We start from the raw sequence: 24,140 nt of genomic DNA on the forward strand, positions 1-24,140 counted from the left end.
GATGCGGTGCAGTTGGAGCAGCAGTGGGGCAGCCCCCAGCTCCGGAGAGGCTGGGCGGGGAGGGTGCCCCAAGGGTGCAGACCCCAGGGCTGCTCCCTTCTCGGGTAGTGGAGACCTGTTGAAACCGGGACAATTTCTCCTGGTCATCTCCATCAGTGGAGGGTGTCTCATCTGGACACATGTGTGGTCCTGGCATGTGCCCAACAAGAGCATCCAAATCTCCTGGGGCAGCCAGGTCTCTCTCGATGATGCTGTATTGCCCAGCTTCACCCCTTCCCTGCGGAGTTTGGGGGTTGCTCTGTCCCACCCAACTGTGGTTGACAGTGATTCAGTCATCGTAACGCTCCACTGCTCCATGAGGGTTTCCCAGCGAGTTTGTACCTCCTGCCGGCCTCTCTAGACCTGCGGATGCTTGAGCTCCTCGTTGGCTTGTTGGCTTTCACCTAGCGCTTCACAAAAAATCCAAATAAAATAGAAGCCATTAGCCAAGCCTGGCCGAGTGTGCAAGTCTGCGCAGAGCCACGGGGCGATGGGATTCTCCCAGCCTCGTGGGATTATTCCTCGGTGCAGGCATCCCTTAGCCCTGGTGCCAGGCACGTGGCCTTCAAGACAAGGGGTGGTAGTCTGAGAGTGACCCACATGCCGTGCGGGGACCGGGCGACTGGGTGCCTGCTTCGGCGGCTGGCTTTCCAGTGTCGGAAAATACTGAGCTGCTTTGTGGGAGATGCCGTGAGCTTCTGTGCCTGACAAAATAAAACTTGTTTTGTAATATCTCCTGCCTGTCAGAAGCGGCTGGCTCTGTAGGTTGCTTTGTTGTTCGGCGTAGTCCCCTTGTGATGACTGAATATTTATATATATTTGTGTAAATAATTAACGCTCATTGGTGCTATATAACATCTACAGGTGTAGATTTCTCCTGGTGTTACACGAAAGCAAATGATGCCACGGTCCAGGCAGCCCTCGGATTTGGCTTGATTATTTTTTTTTGACTTGACAAGATTTGCCAAATAAACCAAGGCTGACAAGAAGTGACGGGGGCTTTGCCGGGGGAGCCTGGCAGGGGCAGTGGACGGCTCCGGGGATGGGGGGTTTCCCAGGGAGAGGGTCTGTACAGGGCTCTGAGCAGGTTTTCTCCCTCTTTTAGGAAAATACAGTCCCCAAGACGGATGTAACTCAGTAAGTGAAATAACACGAATGTTAAAAACCCAGCCAAAGAGGGTGTGATGGGAATGATGAGGTTTGCAGACCTCAGGAGCTCTTCCAGTGCTTTGTTTTCAACCCCGGGGTTGGGGCTCTTCTGCAGGGAAGGGGGGGAGGCCAAGCGAGCCCCTGGTACAGCTTTGCCTTTTGGCCACCCACCCCTCTCTCTGCCTTCCAGGTTCGATGAAGAGCCCCGTCAACAAGACGGCGCTGACCCTGATCGCGGTCAGCTCCTGCGTCCTGGCCGTGGTGTGCGGCTCCCAGCTCTCCTGTCCGCTGACCGTCAAGGTGACGCTGCACGTACCCGAGCACTTCATCGCAGATGGTAAGACCCTCTGGGGACTCGGACCCCGCTGCCCCACCGGGCATGTTTGGGACATGGGGGTCCCTCTCTTTGGGAATTGCCCCGGCTGTGTTTGGCTGCAGGGATCCCCCTTCCCAGAGGAGAAAAACGCATCTGCACGCCTGAGGCCGAAAACTCCTCAGTCGCAGCTTTTTTTTACTATCGTTATTATTACTAACGGCGTCTGATGGATATTGCTGTTTTCCTCCGAACTCGCTCACAGGGGGACTACTCTGAGCCCTGGGAGCCTGCACAGACAGACGTCCTCCTGTCCTGCAGCAGCAAAGCTGCTCGTCCCAGCCCCTTGCAGCAGTGCGGAGTGAAATTACTAGGATTTGAGCAAAAGCAGAGACGCTTTGAAAAATTAGACAAGGGCTGCTGTCACTATTTATTGCTTTCTCCAACTGGGCTCCTTGTGTTTGTTGTGTTTCGCTGACCTTTTCTTTATAATGTGCAGTGAGCGTCGAGTGCAAGTTTTTGGTAACACGAGGGCAAATTTCATTTTCTTCCAGCAGACGGGACCCATTATTCAGTCGGTTCCAATTCCTCAGCTCCTGCGCTTGTCTCGCTGCTCGGGGCGTGCGGAGGGGGCACCTTTTTTCTGCTAGAAATGTGCTGCACAGGGCCGGTGCATCGCTGGCTGCTGGGGTGTCCTGGCGCGGCCAGCTCCTGTGCAGCCCCCCACTTTGGGGGCCGGGATGGAGGGCAGCTCTTGGGGGGATTAATATTTCGGGGAGGGGTAGATGGTTAAAGAGGTGCAGCGGCAGGGGGTGATGGAGAGGGGCTTAAACCATCACCCCATGGTGGGGAGGGACTCCCCAGTGTGTTTGAAGTGGGATTCAGCCCTGCTAAGAGTGGTTTCTTCTCGGCTTTGATGTGCATTCGTAGGATGTTACCTGTGCTGCAACACCGACAGAGCGCGTGCTCTCCCCAGCTGACCCTCGTTAGCCCCACTTCTATGTCTGCACCTAACGATGCTTATAGAATGGGTGTTGGGTGCAGCCAGTGGGTCGATGCTGGCATGCGAGGCTGCCTCTGCTCTGATCCCCGAGGATGCTTCTTAGCTGCTGACTCTGGAAATTACAACCCCATCTCCGGGTACGTCGCTATCCCAGCGGTCAAAGCTTGGTCCTTAAAGGAAGAGGAGGAGAGCGTCTACTTTGTGGTCTCAGATTGGAGGAAATGAACGTCAGTGGAGACATGAAAAAGGCATTGCTTGAAACAAGGGACTTGTCTACACCTTGACCTGTTTCTAAAAGGCTTTAAAGATTGTCCAGGCTGCACATAAATGTTCTGAAGTCTTCACAGATCGTTATTCCCAGTAGCTGGAGAACAGAAACTCTTTTTGCACTTGGGAAATGAGGTTGCTCCAGTGTTAACTCGTGTTCCTTTGAGACGGGCACTGGCCAGTTCATCACGCGGGCTAGGAGCTGACAGCTGGTTTTGGGACTTGCTGAAGGTTGGCCAGGAACGCAGTGATGGAGGTAGGACCCTGGCATCCTGCTCCTGGCCTGCGGTTCTGGCCCAGGGAAGACAGCGTGTCCTCGAAAAAGAAAATAAAACAAAATGCAATGTGACTCCGTAGAATTAAAGTGAAAAGCTGAGCCTGTGCTTGTCACCAGGAAGGGGGTGGCAATGCAAATTATGCAAATACGGAGAACACTCGAATGGAAATGACAATGAAATACCAATAAAACAGATTAATATCCTTGAAACTGGGGGAAATGGGATGATCTCCAGTCCCGACTTAATGACTTTTCTAAAGAGAAAGTGGCAAGAAGACTGGTAAAAACGGTTTGGAGAAGAATTAAAATGAGCTTTGTAATGAAACTGTAAAATATAATTACAAACTGCGAAAACTTTTTTAATATTTTTTATGAGAAACAGTCAAATTCTTCACATAGAAGCAGCCAAGACATTTTGCAGTGGCTATCACTTTTACTGAAATCTCATAATTTTATGCGATGGCAGAGTCCCTTGCCTGGGAATAGAAAAGCTCTTAAAGTTGTCCCTTCTTTTTGAATAACAACAAATCCCACGGCAGCACCCAACTGGCAGCAAAATATGATAAAACATTTGAAGACATCACAGAACTGAGCCGGGTTGGGAAATTTTAATGATACCCAGGAAAATGTGTCTGGCTGTGTTTGCTGAGGCTTGGCACCCGGAGTCTGACGCTGATGGAAGACAGGGGACTTGCTCCTCCCTGGCGATCTCCTGGGTGGGTTTAAACCTGCTTTTTGCCTGGGTGCAAAAGGGGGCTGGCGCGGGCATCCCCACGTGAGCGAAGCTGATGTCTTTGGCCCGGCCGAGGCTGGGAGCTTTGATCAGTCTTAAACCAAGCTCTCACGTGGCACCTGAAGGTGAGCACCATGTCTTGTAAATGTTGCCGTGCGCTTGAATAGTCTGGTTCCTGAAGCTGTTCCCTTTTGTGTGATGATAAGGCAGGCTCTGCGGGAAGGCGGGGATGGTGCATTCACGGGAGATGTTCCCGTGCGAGAGAAGGGTGCCCTCTCGTTGCTTTTTGAAATGCGGTATTTCAATAGATGCCAGTAGCCAAGGAAAAATCATAAAGTGGAGCAGCTACCACCACCTCTGCAGGAAAAGCCAAAGAAAGACAGAGGCTGAAATAAATCCCTCTCCTAGCAGATGAAAACTCGTCTTTGAAGGAAACTCTAAATAGACGCCAACCAGCTCCAGCGTGCCAGGAGCCAAAGCCAAGTTGGGAAAAGGAAGGGGGGGGGGAAAGCCCCACCAAATGTCTCCAGCCTCGGAGGAAAGCAGCTTTCCCCCTCTGCAGCGAACAACGGCGTTAGAGAAAGAAGCTCCCGAGCCTGCTGGAGTCGCAGAATGGGGAGGGGAAGGACTGGGACCAGAAGCCAACTGGCAGCAAAGGCTGGGAGAATATATTCTGAGCAGCAGTATTAATAACCAGCCTGTCTCTATTGCCCATATTTCTCTCTCGGTTTGTTTTCTTCCTTTTGTTCGTTCGATGGGGTTCCCCCCCCAGCTCCTCTCCCCTCTGAGCGATTCTTGCCTGGTTTGTACAGCTGCCCTGCCTTCATTTCACGGGGCGGCCAAATCCAGGCAAGCCTGGCAGGAGCTGCTGTGCTCTTCGCCACCGTGGCTGGCGGGGGAGCTGGGGCCTCCTGCCCCTGGGACACGGGTCGGTGCCTCTACGTCTTCTCCTAGGATGGGATGGTGGGAGCATCCTCTCCTCCCTTCTGCCGCTCCAGGGCATCGCTTTTTGGGGCAGCCTCTGCCCGCGCTGAGCAGAAGGCATCGGTCTGATTTTGGAGATGGCTCGGATTTATAGAAAGAATCGTAGTGGCTTTTATGAGGCTGTGGAAATGCAAAGCATTATTTAGAGGACCCTTTAGCAGTGTCAAAGGTGGGAAGAAAGGAAAGACAACCCCTCTATCTGAGTAATAAAACCCCTTATGAATATGTGAGCCACGCAGCTCTATACCTTCAATAGTTGGGTTTTTTTTAATTTCTTATAAGTAATCATTCAAAAAGTAGAGCTACAGCAATGGGAGCGGCTTGCAGGGAAGGCAGGGCTGGAGAAAGATACCCTAGAGGACTCAGCCTGGAGTACGTCCTTGCTGCACAACAGTTTGAAATATAGCATCAATTAAAGCTTCCCATTTTACAGCCTGCGAAGAGGTTATATATGGTGTGGGTGGATGTTTGTAGCTGGATACTTTAGTGGGAGAGGTAGGTGAGATCCTCTGGTGCGTACAGAAGGAAGCAAGAGCTACATTTAGCTAGAGGCTTGTAGGGCTTCGTTTTATAAGTGGAAATAAAGTAAAGGGCACAAAGCAGGTTTCTGTCACTTCAAAGGCATCTCGGGGCATTCGCAACCTCCTTCCCTCCTCTTCTGAGATGTGTGCCAGCAGAGATGTGGTAACCCCTCTGTCTGAAACCTCGCTGAACTGTGGACTGGGTGGTTTGTGGAGGTCGGGAGCAGAGGCACCGCTCGGCAGGCGCTGTCCTCTGCTCCGAGCTGCCCACGTTCCTGCTTCAGCCCTCCTGCAAACGTGGGTGAATTCCCCCAGGATGAACACTGCCCTGCAAGCACCAGGGAGAGCAAAGCAAACGCAGTCCCATCCCGTGCAGAGCCAGGAGAGCAGCGGGAGGTGGAATCGCCACTTGGGACCGTGCTTTGGGTTTGAGTATCTGAGAAGATGGCAGAGTTGGAGGAAGCTTCTTTGTGGCTTCTTTTTTTTTTCTTTTTTAAGCTTCGTGCGTCTGCATCTGCCCATCTGAACGATGACGTTCTGTGATTGTCACACAGCTGATCGGTAGTTGTTTCATCTGAAGATATTTCCTACCTTCCCACCACCACTCTTTCCCCCAAGACGCCAGTGGAATTGGATGCTGCTATTAGCAGCTTGTGTTAATTTTCCCCGAAGATTGCTGGAACTCTGCAGACTGCAATTGTTGGACTCGCAACAACTTCTCATTTTGGTTTTAATTAAATGTGTTGCTTTAAATTGTTTGCTTTTGACATCTCTTGCTCAATCTTCTGCAGCCCTCAGAGGTGACCAGGCATTAGCTTGTGTCCTCAGGCACTTGCCCGTGCGTGTGCTCAGCACGTGCTGCGCATGCGGTCGCAGAGAAATGAGCAGCGGGAGGTGGGGGACCGGCTGCCTCCCCATCCTGTTTTACAGCAAGGAGAAGCTGGAGACGCTTTTTGATTTACACGTGAAGCACCCGCAGGTTTATACCAGAAGAATGGAGAAGGGGATCTGATCTCAAAGGTTCTCTGAGCTTTTAGAGGGATGCTGCCATTGGGGTCCCCCACGTTCTCCAGCTGGTCCCAGCCCCACCAGCCCCCTCTGAAATCAGCAGAGGGAATTGGCTGGCTTAAAATAAGTTTTTTCTTGTGCTGTTTTCTCCCCCTGGAGTCATTCTGCTGCAGAAGTGCTTGTTTTGCTGTACGGAGACCTGGGTCAGGGCTTCGGCAGAAGCAATACTTTCCTGTTACAGACTCGGTGCCAGGTCTGGCTGCCCCAGACCCCGCGTATTTCTGGTAAGGTGGCCATGTTTGGGGACAGCTTTACAGATTGCATTTAATTCCATCAGCTCTTAATCACTGGGTCACCTCCATGTCTGCATTACAGCTCACTCCTGTTCCCGCGCCTGTTTGGCTGGCAAGAAAATGTGAGCAAACGGCTGCAGCGTTACCAGACATGATCTCTAAATATTAACATCAATTTATAAACTGTATCAGCACGGATCAAAGGGATTCCAAGACAGTTTTACGGCGTGAACGCTCTTTGCATGAAGAACTAATAAGATTCTGGAGGCTGAAGTACATCATGTTTTTATCGTGTCTTTGACAGGCTTGTGATCCTGCGCTCGGCTCTTCCCCGTGCCGGCCCGGCTCCCCCAAGCCGCATGCCTGCCGCAAACCGGGGCAGCTCGGTTTGCAAGGGAAGGCAAATGCCTCTTCCCTTCTCCTTTGCAGGATTCATCAGAGCAAAGCCAGGGGGATTGGGGTTGATATTTGGATGGTGTCAGCAGGGGCCAGTCCAGACCTGGGAGTTGTTGCATCCTGAGAGAGGCAGGATGCGCCCACCACTGGGGAGATGGCATCCAGTGCCTGCTGAGCTTCTACCAACACCATTTACCCTCTAATTTGGGAAGGATGGTGAGGGGAGACTACAGTAAGGCACAACATCTTTGACCAACTAACCTGCTCCCTTCCTAGATGGAGAGATGCAAACATTGACTTCTGCATCTGCAGGATGAGACCCCGCCTGCTTGCAGCGTGGTGGTGGGTCAGTCCCGGGAAGCTGGCTTAGCCCATCCTTGCTTTCAAACAAGAATTCATGGGATACCTGTAGCAGCTACAATGCAGCAATGCAGCGAGGATTTTTGGAGGCTGCTACTTCACTTTATTGTTCTCCTAACAAGTAGCATTGCTGATGTGCAGTCTCTCGGTGAGTGGGTGGTAGCTTGCCTCGGTCCCGTGGCGTATTACCTTTGCACGTGCTGCCTCTTGGTTCTGTTTTCTGCCATCCTGGGAGGACGTTTGGTCTTGGTGCTGGCTGAAAAATCTCCATTCACACACACTTTATGTTTTTAAAAGCTTATCATAACTCATCCCGTCATATACTTCATGGCGTGATTGGATTTAGGCTGGATTTCCCCAAACCCTTGTCCAATATCTAGAGAACATCACTGAGAAAGAGCCCCAGGCTGGAGCGTGGGAGTTGGGAGATACGGAGTATTAAGGAGAAGCTTTTCCTTAGGAGTCTCATTTCTGTCTCAGCCATTGCTGGCCCAGATGCCTACTGAGGACGAAGATGTGCTGTTACTAACGCCTGCGCAATTATATTGTCTAATAACGCCGTGGGAGATCTCGTTGCTGCGTGAGCTTGACCACCAGGCAGGGGTGGGAAGATGCTGTCTCCCTTGGGTTTGGGAAAAGGTGGCCAAGTCATCACCTGCTGAATAATTAAAATCTGTGCATTGCTTGTCAGAAGTTTAGCCCTGGCAAAATCAAGACTGACTGCCAAGAAAACCCAAAGAAAGAGTCTGTCAGAATTATCAAGAAAGTACAATTTAACAATTAAAATGTAACCCTGCTCCTCCCACAGGAAAGATGCTTCTAGTCTGAGCTGTAATTACATACAGATTTGTATCACTAATTTGCTTCTGCTTTGCCAGAGTGAAAAAGCTTTGGCAGGATTGACAGTGTTCCTAAGGGATGGGGGTCTCTGGGTTTGATCGTCAGCGGGTTGGGGAGCGCTGGCCTGAGCAGCCCACGGCCGTGCAAAGAGTTCGTGGGCTGAAAAGGCATCCTTGAGCTAAGCACTGTGTGCGAGAGAAACTGCGCTTCGGCTGATGGAAGAGAAAATGAAAGGCGTGTCTATAGGCTTTTGTTGTTTTAAAAACTTGCTATCTATCATAACTTTCTCTTCAGGCTTTTCATCTTGTTCAAGAGAGGAACCATTTGAAAAACAAGATGAAGTAGATAGCTTGAATTTTAACCCGGTATGATACTATCCCTGGTTTCAATTTAGAATAAAGAATTAAGAGTTTGACGTTGAAGAATTTAAATTATTCCAACATTACCAAGTTTTGCACTGAGCAGGATTGGGGTGGTAAAGCTGAGCACGGTGTTAGTCTGTGGGTGTGATCCTGCACCAAGCCCGGTTTGCTTGCTAAGGTCAATATTTGTGTGTCCTGGAAATCCAATGTCTGGTTGGCTCTTCTGCATATTCTGAAAGGAATTTAAGAAGCAGAAGTTTTTGTTCCCTGGGACCAGGACAAGCACTGATCAATGGCAAGAGCTGATAGGGGAGGAGTTGTCTCTTTGGGAAATGTTCTTTCAAGTTTAACAAGGGAAAAAAAAAAGACCTCTAAAGAAATCAAATAGGGTTATTCTTTGTACCTATAGAATGGAGCAAGAGGGATAATCCTTCCTCTAGCATTTAAAAAAAAAATCTGTAACATGATTATAATTGTACGATAGTATAGGGATGGATACATTAATAGCAACCTGTAGTATGACGTCCTGTGGCTTTCCAACACAAAATACTAATTTTAGATGAAAGGGAGTTTCGTTGGCCAAGATACAGCGAATGGACCAAAGAAGACAAAAAGAGCAGAGGGAGGAAGAAATAGAAATTCTTCCAAAAAATTATTTTTGATCTCTTCCCTTGAAAACAAGAGAGAGAGAGAGAAAGGAAAAGTCAAACCCTTTTGGCTGCCTTTTGGGCGCTTTGTTCTTTTCCCTTGTTAGATATCTCTTCTGAGCTTCTTTATCCTGTTGTGTTCTGGAAAATGATTTTTGAAATGTCAAAACTTCAAGCCTCTTTTGTCAAGGCTTAAGCAGTTCCACTGAACTTTGAAGGAGACCCCAGCATGAGAGGCATGAACTTTTGATGCTGCCTTAACTAATCTGGCTTTGATCAGCGTTCAAGAAAGAAAGGGGGGGGGGAAACACACGCATGCAAAAACCCAAACAAATCAATCCCCTGAAGTGCTGGTGGACCTCATGGAGCCAGGAGGTGGTTGTGTAGCCGTGTAGTGATGTTCTCCATGCCATTCCAATGCTGCTCTACCGTGTAGACTGGCTCGTACAGCCAACATTGCTCAAGGCGCATGTCCTGCAATGGGGGGTCCTGAGAGGAGGTGGTGGTGGTGGGTGGAGAGCTGCCATTTTGATGTTGTATTCTCTTGTTTGGTTGGTGGTTGCTTCACCCTGATGGTTGCTTTACCCTGGGGCCTAAATGTCTCCATTTAAGGGGAATTTCACCAAGCTTTTGAGTGGGAAGCTCAAAACTCACGTCCAGGAGGACACCTGGGAGGGGATGGGGTTAGCAGTAGAGGACAGCAGGGTGGACAGGCTCTCTGGGTGCCTTTGGAGGGTGTCCCTGCTGGGATCTGCTCCTGGGGTCCACCAGGCAGCAACTGTAGGTGTGCATCAAACTGTAGGCTGGGTCTTGGTGTAGGGCGATTCGGTGGGGTCTGAAGTCCTTGAGGCAGGTTTTCAGAGGGTGCTTCAGAGAGGGGTCTACCCCACGCTGCTGCAGTGGTGGGAGCCTCGTCGGGTTCCCTGTCACCCCCCTTCCCTCCTCCATGACTTCCCTCCATTGAGAGACTGCACGTTGGTAAAAACAAACCTGGCTGATGTTCCTGGCGAGCTAAAGATGTTTGAAACGGCTCTTGCTTAGAAAATGTTTGTTTTCGGTAGTTTCTAAAAGGATTTGGTACTCAACCTGCCCTTTCTGAAGGTAGTTTTGATAAGTGTGCGCTGGTGACTTTTGAAAATTGTTTTCTATGTGTGGATTCTTTGAAAATAAAGAGAAAAATTGTGCGAAAAGGCTTTGAAATCTTCAGAATTTTAGTTTTCAAAATATTTGTAAAACGCCTTTTCTGTTACTTTTTCCTCGGGCAAGCTATAAAGGGATCAAGGTTGGGGCGCTTGTTTGTTTGTATTTTCAGTGGGAGTGAAGGTGATGAGAGTGTCTGTGAACACCGCTGAAAATCTTACCCAGCTGAGCTGCGACACACTGAGCTTCAAAGATGTGAGAAGTTTCCTTGCTAGAGTTGTCTCCTCCTTCCTCCTAGGAAGGAAGGAAATCGTTTACAATTAACTAAAACCTTTCATTTTCCCAGGTTGGGTTTTTTTCTTAGACTAAAGTAGAAAAACCTCCATTTTAGACTGAACTTGAATTCAGGGATTTTGGATTTAAGTGTTTTCACTTCTGCTTTTTGTTTTTTTAAACTTTTAATATTGAGGATGATTTCTCAATCGGACTTACTAAAATCAAAATAAGTAATTCATCTTGAAAATGCCAGGACTTTTCTTTTTTTTTTAAGTTACAGTTGCATTATATTTGGGAAGGTCTTTCTCTGTACAGGATACGGCAAAGCTTGATCAATTTGCAAATTATTTCAAGCTTCCCAAATTTCTGGTTTTACATGGACACCAAACTTCTACTGAAAGAGAAGTTATTGGCTCCTGGCTGGGTGTCACGTTTTGGTGTTGATTTAGGAGGTACTTCCATAAATAGATAGTTTTGGGGTTTTTATACTTCCAGCAGCGAACAGGCTGGCTTATCCAAGAAGATGAAAATTTGGCAGCAAGGCCATGGATGTGCTTCCTCCCCCCGGAGGAGCTCAGCACCTGGGGTGGTGGGGAGCTCCAGAAGTCACCCCTCCATCGCCCACCCCGACCACAGGGTCCCCTCCGTGTGGCAGCTCCTGGGCCAGGATGCTCTGCCAGCTGGAGTCACCTTCATCTTTATGAATACTAATCATATGACTATTTTATGTCTGATTTGCTTCTGTTACTTTCAGGCTGGCTGTATTTTAACTAGAAGTGGGGTTCATTAAGTAGGAATTTAATCGAGAGCTGGTGGTTTTGCTCTTCAGTCTTTGGGCGCAGAGGGAGTTGTCTGTAGCTGAGCCTCAAAATGTGCTTACGTGCCTCCCAGGCCTCGCTCTTTCTTAGGGAACTACAAAAATAAGGAAGAAAGCAAGATTGGCAGGTTACTACTTAGACACGTACACGTAAATACTAAACACTCCCAATGGGTTCGTGATGCATTTCTGTTTGGTAAAATAAACCAGCAATAGTTATCACTGGTATTTAAAGCTATCTTTAAATATTCATGGAAAAGAATGATAATTAGAAATAAAATTACGTGGCTGTAAGCTCTTTGTGCTCCGCGTTTCGATGCTTTCTACTGGTGCTGTGGAGTTTACCCGGCAATTTACTGCTGCCGTGCGTCTGATTGAGATGTATCCTGCAGCCTCGGTGAAGCAGGCTCCTGCCTTGCCGTCTCCAGAGCAGCTGGATCCTGGATGTCTAATTTTCATTTGCTTGAACAGTCGGTAGCTTGGCAGCCTCCATTGGCTTTCAGTGTAGAGATGTGTCTGTGGGTATGTTTATGGTGTATGAACAGTGTAAGTGTAGAAGATTTGAATTCATCTGAAATGAGGGTCCAGATTTGTATGGTGCTGCGATCTCAGGATGCCTGAAAATGAGGTCGCTCACTGGGTTGCTTGACTTCAAGCTTTGCTTTTTTTTGTCCTTTGCATGGATAATGTGGCATGGGATGAGGTTTAGAAGGGCTCCTTCTTGCTAAAGCATCAGTGATTCTCTTCAAAAGGAAATCAGGAGTTTGTGTTCGAGCAGGTTCATGTGGGGTGGTTGCTGCTATGGTTTTTGTGTCCTGCTTTTTTAATCGCTTGGCTTTCATTGAGCTAAGATCTTATGCAGTGCTTAGAAAAATGATGTCCCAGCCCTTTACTAAGTGGCACAAGCCCTAAAGCTTCATGAAAATACACCCTGGATCTATAGACTTGCCATCCTTGTGTGATCACTAAGAAGGATTTGAATCTTCAGATAGCGGTTGCAAATTTTGCTCACATTTGCAAGTCCTAGCGCTTAGTGGAAGGGTGGCTCTGGGTTCCTGGGCTACCTGGCAGTTCCCCTTGCCCACTCCTCTTTGGAGGTTTCTTCTCCCCTGTTTTTAGAGGCTTTTACCCTGGTAACTTTTGCAAAAGACCACTTAATGGCAGAGGTTTTTTGGCTCCCCTCTGATCTGTGCAGCACTACTATGGAGGCAGTCTTATAATCAATGTAATTGAAGATCAGAGTTAATGAGGACCTCTGTGCCTGCAAAATCCCCCAAGCGATGCTGGGCCTCAGATGTTAGATAAGGAAATGATTGGGCTGAACTGAAAATCTATTTGGCTAATTAGATGATGCATATTCCCAGATGCCAGTGGGGAAAAATATGTTTCACAAAATAAAGAAACGTAAGATTTTGTACGAAAAGATTTTTGGCAGGAATTCACTTCTGACTCTCAGGAGGGAGAGGGTGAGGGAGTGTCTCTGATACGAGACCACTCATACGAGAAGTTGTGTGTTGGGCCAATTCACTCACCTTCCACTAAAGAACTGGAGTGGGAGCAGCCCGTGCTGCCGCTGCCCGTCCGAGTCCTGAGCCTGGGATCAGGCGTCTCACGGACACCACCTGCATGAGCTGGGGAAGCGATGCTCTAATCTGACGGATCAGAGCAATTACATTGGTCCCTGTTTCTGCAGAGATCTGGGAATCAAATCCAGTATCTTGTGATGCTGAGTAGGGTAGGGGTAGGGGAATGTCTGGGCAGAGGAGTGTCCCAGCTGGTGGACCATTCATTGGGGCACATTCGTATGGAGAGGAATGGTCAAATGAAGTTCTGTGGTCCGAGTGTTGGTGAACTCAGTATTTATTATTTTGCTGATCTTGACATCACAGCAGCTCTTGAAGAGTGTTCTGGTATTGGGCCAAAATGCACGTTTTTGTTTGTTTTATTTTAATTTTTACACTCACTGAATGCACTTTTTTCCCACCCTCCAGGCAGCAGCTTCGTTGTGAGCGAGGGGAGCTACTTGGACATCTCCGACTGGCTTAATCCAGCCAAGCTGTCCCTGTACTATCAAATCAATGCCACATCCCCCTGGGTGAGAGACCTCTGTGGACAGAGGACCACTGATGCCTGTGAACAACTGTGTGACCAAGAGACAGGTAAGGGAGGCCGGTGCAAAGCTTGGAGATGTGAGGGAGAAGGTTTGTCTCTGGGTACTTTGATGCCCTCTCGGCTCACCTCTGCGTTAGCCTGGGGTTAGGCATGGAGGACCAAGAGGTACCAGCAGTGTCACACAGTGGTGACCCCCATCAGCAAGGTATAAAGAAGGTGGGCACAAGGATGGGGATTCAAAATGGTGGATCTGTCAGTTCTTTGGTGTGGCAGCTGCAGGCACGTGGAGTTTATCTGCTTCTAAGTTGTGCTGTTTTGCTGTCCAGTCTGGAAAACGTACTCGTGAGCTTGCGCCATCTCCACCCCTTTTCTTTTTTGACCGTTCCACCACAGAGCACCACATTTCCCATTAGTGCTCCTGCCTGGTGGTCACCTAGGTTGGATCTCTCCTCCAACCCTTCCTCATGGAGTTGTGAAGTCTGCCACCTTTCCTCATCTGTAAATGACCTTCCTGCTGTGTTCTGCTTGCTCGCAAAGGCTGCCTCTGTGAAGCTGCAGCCAGCTCTGCTGGGACTCTAAGATGTGGGGCCGGGCAAAGGAGAAGTGTCACCTTTCCTTCTGGCCTGTGTGCTCCTGGGTGACAAACGGGGATCCTGGAGTCTGCAGTGAGCCGGGAACACAGAAAACAGCAAACGTGCAACGAGGCAGGGGGTCTGCGTGGGTGGGAAATAAGTACATGACCCCAGCCAACGGCTGGCCCTCAGGAGGTGACATCTCCTCAGCTGGTGTGGGTGACAGGACCTTGCACGGGAAGGTGGCTGAGGGATTGTGCTGGGTTTTCGTAACACAGGGTGTGCCGTACCCTCTGCAGCCACCAGCATTGCTCCTGCTCCCCACCGCCTTGCCTCGGGTGGGATGCCTTCTTGGTGGCATGGAGACAAGTGGCCCTGTTGCTCCTGGCATGCTCTGCATCTAAAGAGCCTGCAAACCCCCCGGCTCCTTGCGGAGAAGTACCGTTCCCGGGTGAGCCCCGGCTCTCCGCGTGAGCCGCTTCCCTCCTCTCTAAGGGAGGGAAAATGAGAGTTTCTCTGCTACCTGTGTTTGCGCGTGAGACTCGTGGCTGCGAGTAGGGATTGGTTTCTGGTTTTGCCAGCGGCTTTGAGGAGGGATGGCTCACAGAGGAGAAGGCTTTTTCTCAGCCTCCTACTGCCGTGAACTGTGCTGTTAATACACGGCATCTTGAGAGGAAGAAACCCTCCTGGGTCGTGCAGACAGCATGGGCTGGTGAGGGTGACCCTGTTCTCATCCCTCTCTGCTCAGCTGAGATGCAAATGCTGAACTTGGTCTCAAAAATCCATTTTCTGATCAAGACAATGTTCTTTTTTAGTACTGCTGTTCCTCAAGGCTTGTCTGCACAGAGGTACTGGCAGGCATCGCTGCAGCAGGATAATTACGCTGGATGAATTCCCCGTGTAAATGAGCCCTGGGCATCACCTACAGTCCCAAGGAGGGCTGGGAGGTGGCAGCAGCCACCCCGGCAGATGGAGGAGGTGCAGGAGGAGGCTCTTCTCATCCAGATGTCACATAGCAGAAGGATCGTTTCAGGCATTGGCGAAACGCAGCCACCTCTGCAGGAGAGGGAGGACGCGTTCAGCTCTCCCCTGGCTCAGGGGAGGAGGGGAGAAAAAAACCTGTGTCCAGCAGAAACCGTGGGGAGACCATATGGAGCCAGACCGTGACTTCCCTGTTGGAAGAGCCCCGTGGCGCTGCTGTCCAGCCCCACGCCATCCTTGGCACCGAGCAGGGCTGGTGTAATCCTTGCGTGACCTCCGCTGCGAGGAGTGGCTGTTTTCTCGAGCTGACCCAGCTGCTGCTCCCCCTGCATCCCAGCTCACCGGAGCAGCTTGTCGCTCTCGCTGGATGCCCCACGCTTGAGCAGGATGTGTCAGATCGCATTTGCAGGGAAGGGAGCGATGCTCGTTAGCCCAGGAGGTGCTCTGCTCCAGCACCGCGCTGGATCCTAACCTCGCCAGCTGCTCTGCAGCTTCTGTCCTGGGTTCCCATCCTCCCTGCTGTACCCATGGTGGGAGGTGAGGGCAGAGCAGCCTTGACCTGAACCTTCAGGTTCCTCACCTGAAATCTGTCGATCAGCTTCTTCCCTCTCTCTCCAGCCTGGGAATTTGTACGTGGATAAGGCAAAAGCTTTCTCTAGTTTATGCCAGTTGGATCCGTAGGGGTAGAGCAGAACTGGTTGGTGGGGCTGCTGATTTTCAGAGTCTAAATCTAGGACCCCCTTAAGAGGTCCAAGCTTCACAAGACCTGAGCAACCACCCACTGAAAATCAGGCCTTTGGAAGTACTTGTTTGACACCCTACCCCGGGACATAGCCCCAGGCACCATTTATGTTCATCACCATTGACCAGCCTTCCGCTGGTGAGAAGTTTCCAACCCAGGCTGGGAGAAGATCGTAACTCCATGATGCACTGCATGTATTTTTAGATTTATTTTTATTAATGTCATTCTATTTTTAAGGGTGATTTATTTTTATCACCATGGAAGAGGCAGGCCTGTGGTTTTACTATGGGACATAAATCCTGCCTAGATTTCAACCTTTTCAGGTCAGGGATTTTATCATCTCTGTAGCATCCCAAGCGATGGGTGCTGGGCGTTTCCCCTGCCCTCTGTCCTCTCGGGCTGGGCGTAGCATCCATGAGGAGGATGGACTGAGGTTTGTCCTCTCTGGAGGATGAAAGCCTTGAAGGTTTCCCCTATGAAGAGCAGCAGAGCCAGCTTTGAGGTCTTCCAGCACATTTATAGCTAATTTGACTACAGCCTTACCCTTGGAGCCACCCTCCGTGGCAGTGTGGATACAGCCTTGTCCCAAAGCGTCCTTGTCCCAAGGTGTAGCAGACCTCTGCGGGCAGGGCTTGTCCTCGGTGGCAGTGCCACGGGCTCCTGGCATGCATTTGGACAGAGGCCCCCAGGTCACGTACGCTCTGTCTGGTGAGACTCGAGCTCTTACCCCTTCCCAGCACTGAAGACCTCTTTTGGGCTGGAGTTTTATGTAAGATCTGTCCGTACAATGTGCTGACTCATGACTCCAGCCACCAAGTGCTACTTCAGTATGAATAATAATCCGCACTGAAAACGGAGGCTCTGAAACACTAGGAAATGCCAAAATACATTTTGCTTGCCTGACCTTAATTTGCCTTCCCTTGTGTCTCTGCCGTGTGACTCACTCTTTAATTAAATGATTGCTGCCCCCCTGACAAATTTCAAATCTGCGTTGCAAAGCCCCAGCTCATCAGAGCTTTTCAGAGGGAGCACCAACAGCCGCACGTGAGCAAAATACCATCTTTCTCCTTCCCCCCTGCCTTGGAAATGGCCAAGCCAGTTGGTCTGACATGACTGCAAATACATAAGTAAATGGATGCTGCTGAGGGTCTTCCTCCTGCAGACATTACACGGTGACCGTGCCCCAGCTGCCACGTCGGATGGGACAGGTTCCTCTCCGGGGTCAGGATGCGGTCCTCGGCTGAAGAGGTTCAGCCAAAACGCTCCATCCTCTTGGTAGGTGCTGCTTGAAGCAAGAACGGGGAAGGTTTCTCGTCTTCTGGGACTTGCAGTCAACTCTCCTCGCTCTCTGTATGTTGGACAGATGTGGAGTACGTTGCCAGTGCCGCAGCTCGTACCACGTGCTGGGATACCTCTGCGTAAAATCCAGGAGTGCTGCTTTTTCACCGGCCTCCTTTACCAGCACCGGTAACATTTATGAGAGCCTCTGTTTTCGGCGGCATATGCAAATCCTGATTTGTGAGCACAATTACCTGCTTTGTATGCACAAAACTGATTCACTTGCACATTCTGTGGGCATCGCTTAAGAGACCTGCTGGAGAATTGGTCCCTCAGGGCCAAATGCTGGAAAAAACAGCCTCTGATTTTGTGCTGTCAGGCTTGCTGGAGCAGTGGCATAAATGAGATGGATAGCTACCTTGATTAGCAGGTGCAAATGTGTTGAATTTTTTTTTTCCCCGTCTATAAATCAGGCACTTCTCCATCGAAATTCTCTCCTTTGCATCCACAATTGATGCCCCCCCCCCAAAGCAGCAGGCACACGCTTGTAAAGGACCAAATGAGATGTGGTAGCGAAGGGTCTTTTCTGGAAATTGGCAGGAGGAAAAAAAAGGGTTTCCATCATCTTCCAAATGGGCTAGTTTGTCACCAGAGCCACAGATGGTGTTCTTGTCCGGGTAGGACAGGGGTCTTGCAGGCAGGAGACAGATGAAAGTCATTTTTAAACAGAGCCATTTTTTAAAGGCAACCTGTTAAGGGGATTTGGAGGTTGCAGAGCTGAGCATGTAAATCAGGAAATGACCAACCTTGGTGAGGGTGTACTTGTGTTTATGAAAAAAGCCATTTTCTCCGATAGTTCAATTTAATATCACGCAGCTTTTGTGCACATCAAGTAATATTTGTTTGTTCTTGTGCACTTCTGCTATTTTCGCTGTTGGAGGATCCTAGTGTCTTTATTGACTTAGACTTTTATAAGATGAGGTTCTGTCTCTCTAAGGTATGTAGTTTAATAACTTGGTCAAAAACCACGTAATATACGATTTCTTTTCATGTGGCGGCACAGCTTGCCTCGTGCACCAAGCAGGGCAGGAGGTCGTTAACTCCCAAGCTGATTTAGCTTTGGGCTGAAGTGTTATACATAAACAGCAATCAAAATGCATGCCTGCGAGGGGGCTGAGTTAAGGTTATCTGTGCCGTCTTTACACTCTCATTTTCTGCCATTAGAGTGTTTAATCCTGCAGCTGCTAATGTTCTTGTAATGGCATTTCTGTGCTCGTCTAAAGACCATGGAGAGGGGGGAAGAGGGATGAATTTTGCTGTACGGAGCTGCTCCTGGGTCCATCTCCCCCGCTTGACCTGTCCCACCAGTGCTGCAGGAGGTGGTGTCTCACCCCACCATGGGCTGGGGCAGTGGTCACCCCAGAAGATGACAGCCATGGACCACCCTTGGTCCACCCTCGGGACCTCTTGCTGCTTCTTTGCATCAGCTGCGCACATGTGCCCAGGGAGAGCTTCCTCGGCGGCTGAGCAGATGATAATGAGAATAAAATCCGCGCGGAGTGTAAACCCAGACACAATCCTTGGAAGTTAAACCTGCGCTTAAGTGCTGTGATGGATCTGGGTGAAGAGGGTGACTTGCAGCGGAGGGACAGGAGGGATAACTGTCAAATTAACTCCTGGTTTTCCCTCCGTACCCTGTGCCAGGTCGGCCGGGCAGGAGCCACCTTCCCTGTCTCGTTCCTCGAGAGCTAAACTGCTTTTACTGAAATTGCATTTTTTGTCAGGATGAAGCAGAGACCCAGGTTTGGAAAGCTCCATCCCCGAAGGCCAGGAACGGCTGATAGCAAGGGCAAGAAGAGAAGCTTTTCAGAGAGCTTTACCGGGAGCCGGTGCTGCTGCCGCGGTTGTTGGAGGAGCCACGGCCAGGGGCCAGCCCGACTCGAGGAGCAGCTCTCTGAAGATGCTTCACTTGTTCACTGAAGTTGGGAATTTAATGAACTATTAAGACCCTTGTTCATCCTCGCCTATGTTTCATTTTCTCTGAATCTCTTTCTTAAAAGAGGCCCTTGCTCTGCCATCCCACAGCAAACTCTTTAAGGAAGGGTTTTGTTGCAGGGTTTTTTAACTTTCCTCTCATCCGTACCCCTGTCGATGGGAAACCCTGGTGCCAACCCTTGTGCAGATGTGTGTCTTGCCCCGTCCCTGGCGAGCTCACCCTTGTCATCGCACCGCTGGGAGCCGCTCCTCCCCGGGGAGCTGCACCGGGGCACCTGAGCAGCCCTGAGATGCTGTGCTTGCACCCCCAGCAGCCAGTTTGAGGCCGGCACGGGGAGCGCTGCTAGCAGATAGTTTGGTGTCTTACTGGTTTTATTTAGGCCAGACTGCAGGCAGAGGGAGGACTTGGTGGCTGAGATCTCTTGTGCAGTTCCCAGGGTTTGCATTTCCCTGGTAGGAATCATCCCGCGGCAGGAGGGCTGGCAGCAAGGGGGGGGTTGCTGTGGGGGGCCCGTGGCACCTCCCTGTGGGTTATCACAGCCCTCGGGTGGGGTGCAGGGATGCAGCCAGATCTGCCCACACAGGGGTTGCTGTAGGCAGGGAGGGAGACGGGCCAAGGCAGCGAGCATCGCACGTGGTTCGGAGACAGCGGTGGGGACCGTCAGACCATGCCGTGCCCTGGAGGGAACCCTGCAGCCTCCTCCTGCACCGAGGGTCGGGGTGCTCCGCGATGGAGAGGAGGCTCTGCGCCTGCAAGAGATGCCCGTGGGGCCAGAGCACGCGCTTCAGGTGGCTGAAGGACACGGGGTTTGATTCGCCCTCGTCAAACTTTCTGCGGATGCTGGATGAAGAGGTTGTTTCTCCGCCAGCAGCTCAGGGACCTTTCGCAGAGGATAAATTGATGCAGGGCTTCCTCCGGATGCGGACGAGACTCTGAGGCCTCGACAGCTTCATTACGGGAGGTTTGTGGCCGTGGCCGTTGGATGGATGGGGTGACTTGTGTTGATCTGTTGGTGGCTTGTGCCGCACAGCTGGTGCTCAGGGCTGCTGCCGGTGGTCCTGGGCATTGCCACCACCTTGGAAGGGGCGTGTTGGGGGACAGCAGAGTTGGGGGCAGCAGGCAGCCCATGAGCCCAATGTGGGAGCACTCAGGACCCCCCTGCCCTGGCGGGGGCTCCGGGGCAGCGGCTCCTGCTGTGGGCAGTGGTGACAAGGGGACATGGCCTTTGCCGAGCACCGAGCTGGTGGCTGGGACAGCAAGCCTGGGCAGGAGATGCTGTCTGCGGCCACCTTTGCTCCTGGCAAGGGGATTCGGGCTATGCAGCCTGAGCTGCTGATGGGGGCATCCCAGCAGCAGGGAAGGAGGGGGACCCTCCGGTCCTCCCGCCTCAGAGCAGGCTGGTAACCCTGGAGATGGCTCTGTGCTCACCCAGAAGAGAGGGGCTTTGTGCTGCGGCCCCGCAGCGAACACTGGTGCAGTCAGGGCTGGCAGGGCGGGCAGCCGCTGCGCTCAACGACTGCCTCTGTTCGCTGAAAAATGCTCAGCCTCGGCTTGCCGCCCGGCGCCCACCTCCCTCTGCAGACCCTTTCTCCTCCTGTGCCACGGTGGATGGAAGGAGGAGAAGCAAGAGGTGATGTTGGAGGGACAGCTGTGCTGGAGCTCGCCCCGCCGCTGGGGTGGCGACTCTGCGGGGAGGATGACCCAGCTGGGCTGTGGAGCTGAGGGTGGCTGGGGAAGTGGTGCTGAAGCTCGCTGGCACCGAGGGTGCTTTGCTGGGGCAGCCGTGTCCCCTGGTGTGTGTCCCCAGAGAGGAGGGTCTGCCCTTGGGTGCTGACCTGAAAAGCCAGGGCCAGGTTGTACATCACTCGGTACAGCCCCGAAGCAGGCGTGAGCGCGTGGGTGCAATGCTCACGCAGGTCGGAAGGCGTGTGTTTGTAGCCCTGCAGCCTCCGGGAGCAAGCTGCCACCCCAGCTGGGGCTGGGACTTGTCCCCAGGACCGTGCTTTCGCAGCAGGGGCATGGCCCCGGCACAGCAGGGCATCCCTCTGGGATGAAGGCAAATGCCAGGGGTGGAGGTGCTGCCGTGGAGAAGGGAATCGTGGACACCAGCAGTGCCAGGAGAGGGTTGATAAGCCACAGGTTTGCTCCACCACTGCCAAAGCCCCTCCGGCTCCTTAAATAAAAATGGCAATGACAGCAAAGAGCAGCTTCCCAGGGAGCACAGGGACTCCAGGAGCCTCCGCTTTGTGCTGCGTGGGGTGGGTGGATTAGGGGGATCTTGCAGCATTATCACCGCGGATCGCCTCTCTCCCTAACGAGGCTAACGGGATTACCCTGGCACGCTGGCGGTTCGGCCCGCAGCCCTGCTCTGCTGCTCCCCGGGCAGAGCGCGGGGACGGCCAGGGAGGATGCGGATGCAGCAGGAGATCCCGTTTCCCCTTTCAGGAGGAGCAGCAGCACGGTGCCGTGGGCAAAATGGAAGAATAGTTCTGCAACTTCCAGCTTAGATTTAAAAAAAAAAAAGAGAGCTAAAGCCTCCAGCTGTGCTGGTTGAGAAGCAGCAGGCACCGGAGGGCTGTTCTCCTCCACATACTTCGCTTTGCACCATCCTGTGCCACTGGAGGCGATGAGCTGGGATGTGGCTTGTGTTAGATTCGTTTCCTGCAGGCATGAGCGTGGGCCAGCCCTGAGCCAAAAGCCGTGGACGCTAACGATGGTAGTGATGGCTGCAGACTGCTCCAGCTCTGCCCTTCTGCAGCTCCAGCACTAAAGCCGGTGTGAAGCATGGGCCATGAGAGAAGCCCTTTGCTCAGAAACGGGCAGAGGAAGCTCATGTCTGCATGTGGAAACCATGCTTGTCCCGTCCTTAGCTTGTCCCGTTCCTCCAGGTCAGGCTCCAGCACCTTCTCGCTTGCCAGCTGAGGGCAGGAGTGATGCCTGCGACGTCGTGGGGCCAAAGGGAGCTCGAGCTGCACGGCCGCTTCTCCCGGTGCCACAGGCTGGGCTCCCCGCTCCTGCCCGCGTAGCCGCCCGTTGCCTGGCTGCGCGTGGCTCTGCGCGGCACCGCGGGCTGAGCTGCCGATCGTCTCTGCCACCAGCCTCCGTGGGGTGAAGGCACAGCAGGAGGGAGGTTGCAGGTGAGACGTGCCTGTGGTGTTTGGGGATGTGTCCTGCTGGTTCAGACAGACATTCGGGTTCACCCCCCCTGAGCAGAAACCAGCATGGAGACTCCGTGTCCCCTGTAATTAGTCATGGCAGCGTGATCTTTGATGAGATTTTGTGTAAGCGGGGAGAGGGGAGCAGGGGAGGGTGGACAGCAGTGCTGTGGGTGCTGCTGTCTTCCCATGGCCTCACCCCTCCACGTAGCTGCACGTGTCGCATGAATAACGTTTGCTGAGCCTCTTGGTAGAGCTGCGGTGTTGCATTTCCCGGTTTATGCACCTTCTCTCTGCAACAGCAGAGCTGTTTCCCCTCCCTTCCCAGTGTTTTGTTAAATAACAAACTGGAAATGTAACGTGGGACTTCCAGAGCTGAGCGAGCAGCGATCCTTGCTTTCACTATAACAGTTCAAAATCTGCCGTGGATTATCCGACGCGATTTGTGGGTTATGAATCTGAAGGAAGAGGAAGGACCTCACACGCCTGTGTTTTTACCATGGGCCGGGTGCGGGTTGGTGGCCGTGGAAATAGGACGCTTGTCACAGCGGTTTGTAGATGCCGATTCATTCGTCCTGCTGCAGCAGCCGAACGCTGCGCGGAGGCGTGTGCAGGACCCGTGGAGATTGCATCGGGTGCGGTTATTTGTCAAACTTGGTTATTTTGGTCGACTCTGGCTTTAAGATCAGGTCGAATCCTAACTTAGCGCAGCGATGCTGAGCGGATAACTAAACTCATCTCAGAAGCACACAGGATTTAGTAGCTCTGAACGAGGGCGTTGTTTTGGCTTTTGATGGTTTGGGTTTTTTCAACGGCACATTGAAATCTGCTCTTTAGAAAATACACTTACCCTTAAAGAGGAGTTAGAGGTACAGGAACCCCCGTTCCTGCCACTCCGGGGATTTTACCGGGTGTTTCTCTGTCCGTGGGGATTAGCCTGGCTGGCTCAGCATCCTCCCTGGCTCAGCATCGTGCCTGAGGAGGATGGAGACAGGCAGAAAATAACGGAGTAGCTCAAGGGGCCAAAGAAGGAGGGTGGATGCTGATGGGGAGAGAGCAAAAGCTCATGAAAACCTGGAGGAGCACAGCAGGTTCTGCTGAGTTTTTTTGGAAACGTCACTAATTGCGTGTTCGTGGTTCTAGATACAGAAATAGATCCTAAACCATCTGGCCCACGGAGATGGAGTCCCCGCTCCTCCAGCAGCCTGTGACGCTCAGCTGATCCTGTGCTGGGAGAATTCCTATCCAATTTCTAAAACTCTGCCAAAAGTGTGCAGATTTCCCTGGGGAAAGCTGGTCCCGAGTGGTCCTGGTGCGGGGCAGGTACCTGTGGTCTCCATGCCCCGGGTGGCTTTCCCCGGTGTCCCACCTCTCTGCCGCCCCGCATCTCCTCCCGGCTGGTGCCGCTGTTTGCCCTCTCGCTTACTGAAATAAACCTCCCAATAAACCTCCCAATAAAGCCTCCAGCACCGGCTGTAGCTGTTGAAACTCCAGGATTGGAGTCGATAAAATCAATATTTCTGCAGGTTGATAGAGTTTCTCCTTCCGACGCCAAACTGACGGAGCAGTAAACAAACTGGCGGACAAAATAAAACCTCCTGCGCTGCGGGAAAGGGTTTCACCCTGGCACCTCCAGCTATCGACGAGGAGGGAGGCATTCGGGCTGTTTGATGCCAACCTCTGTAGGTGGTTTTTCCCTACTTGCTCTAATTTCCGTGGCAGGAGCTGAGTGCGAGCCAGTGCCCCAAGACTCCCAGCTCTGCTTCGCAAGCACTTTGAGATGTCTCTCATTTGCAGAGCATATATTTGTTATGTAATAAGCGCCAGGAATTAATGATCCGCAGCGCAGCTGGGGAAACTTGCGTACTAAGCACCCAAG

The 24,140-nt window shown here is 51.7% G+C and overlaps 1 protein-coding gene across 1 annotated transcript in view; it reads left to right on the forward strand.

The window, feature by feature from the left end:
- Positions 1-24,140, forward strand: part of ASTN2 (astrotactin 2) — a 361,627-nt gene that overhangs the window by 133,483 nt on the left and 204,004 nt on the right. The window contains exons 6-7 of the mRNA XM_075170429.1: positions 1,379-1,525; positions 13,417-13,584. Coding sequence (XP_075026530.1) covers positions 1,379-1,525; positions 13,417-13,584 — 315 coding nt within the window. The remainder of the gene's footprint in view (positions 1-1,378; positions 1,526-13,416; positions 13,585-24,140) is intronic.

The sequence above is a fragment of the Calonectris borealis genome, chromosome 21 (genome assembly GCF_964195595.1).
Source record: "Calonectris borealis chromosome 21, bCalBor7.hap1.2, whole genome shotgun sequence".
Taxonomy (NCBI): Eukaryota; Metazoa; Chordata; class Aves; order Procellariiformes; family Procellariidae; genus Calonectris; species Calonectris borealis.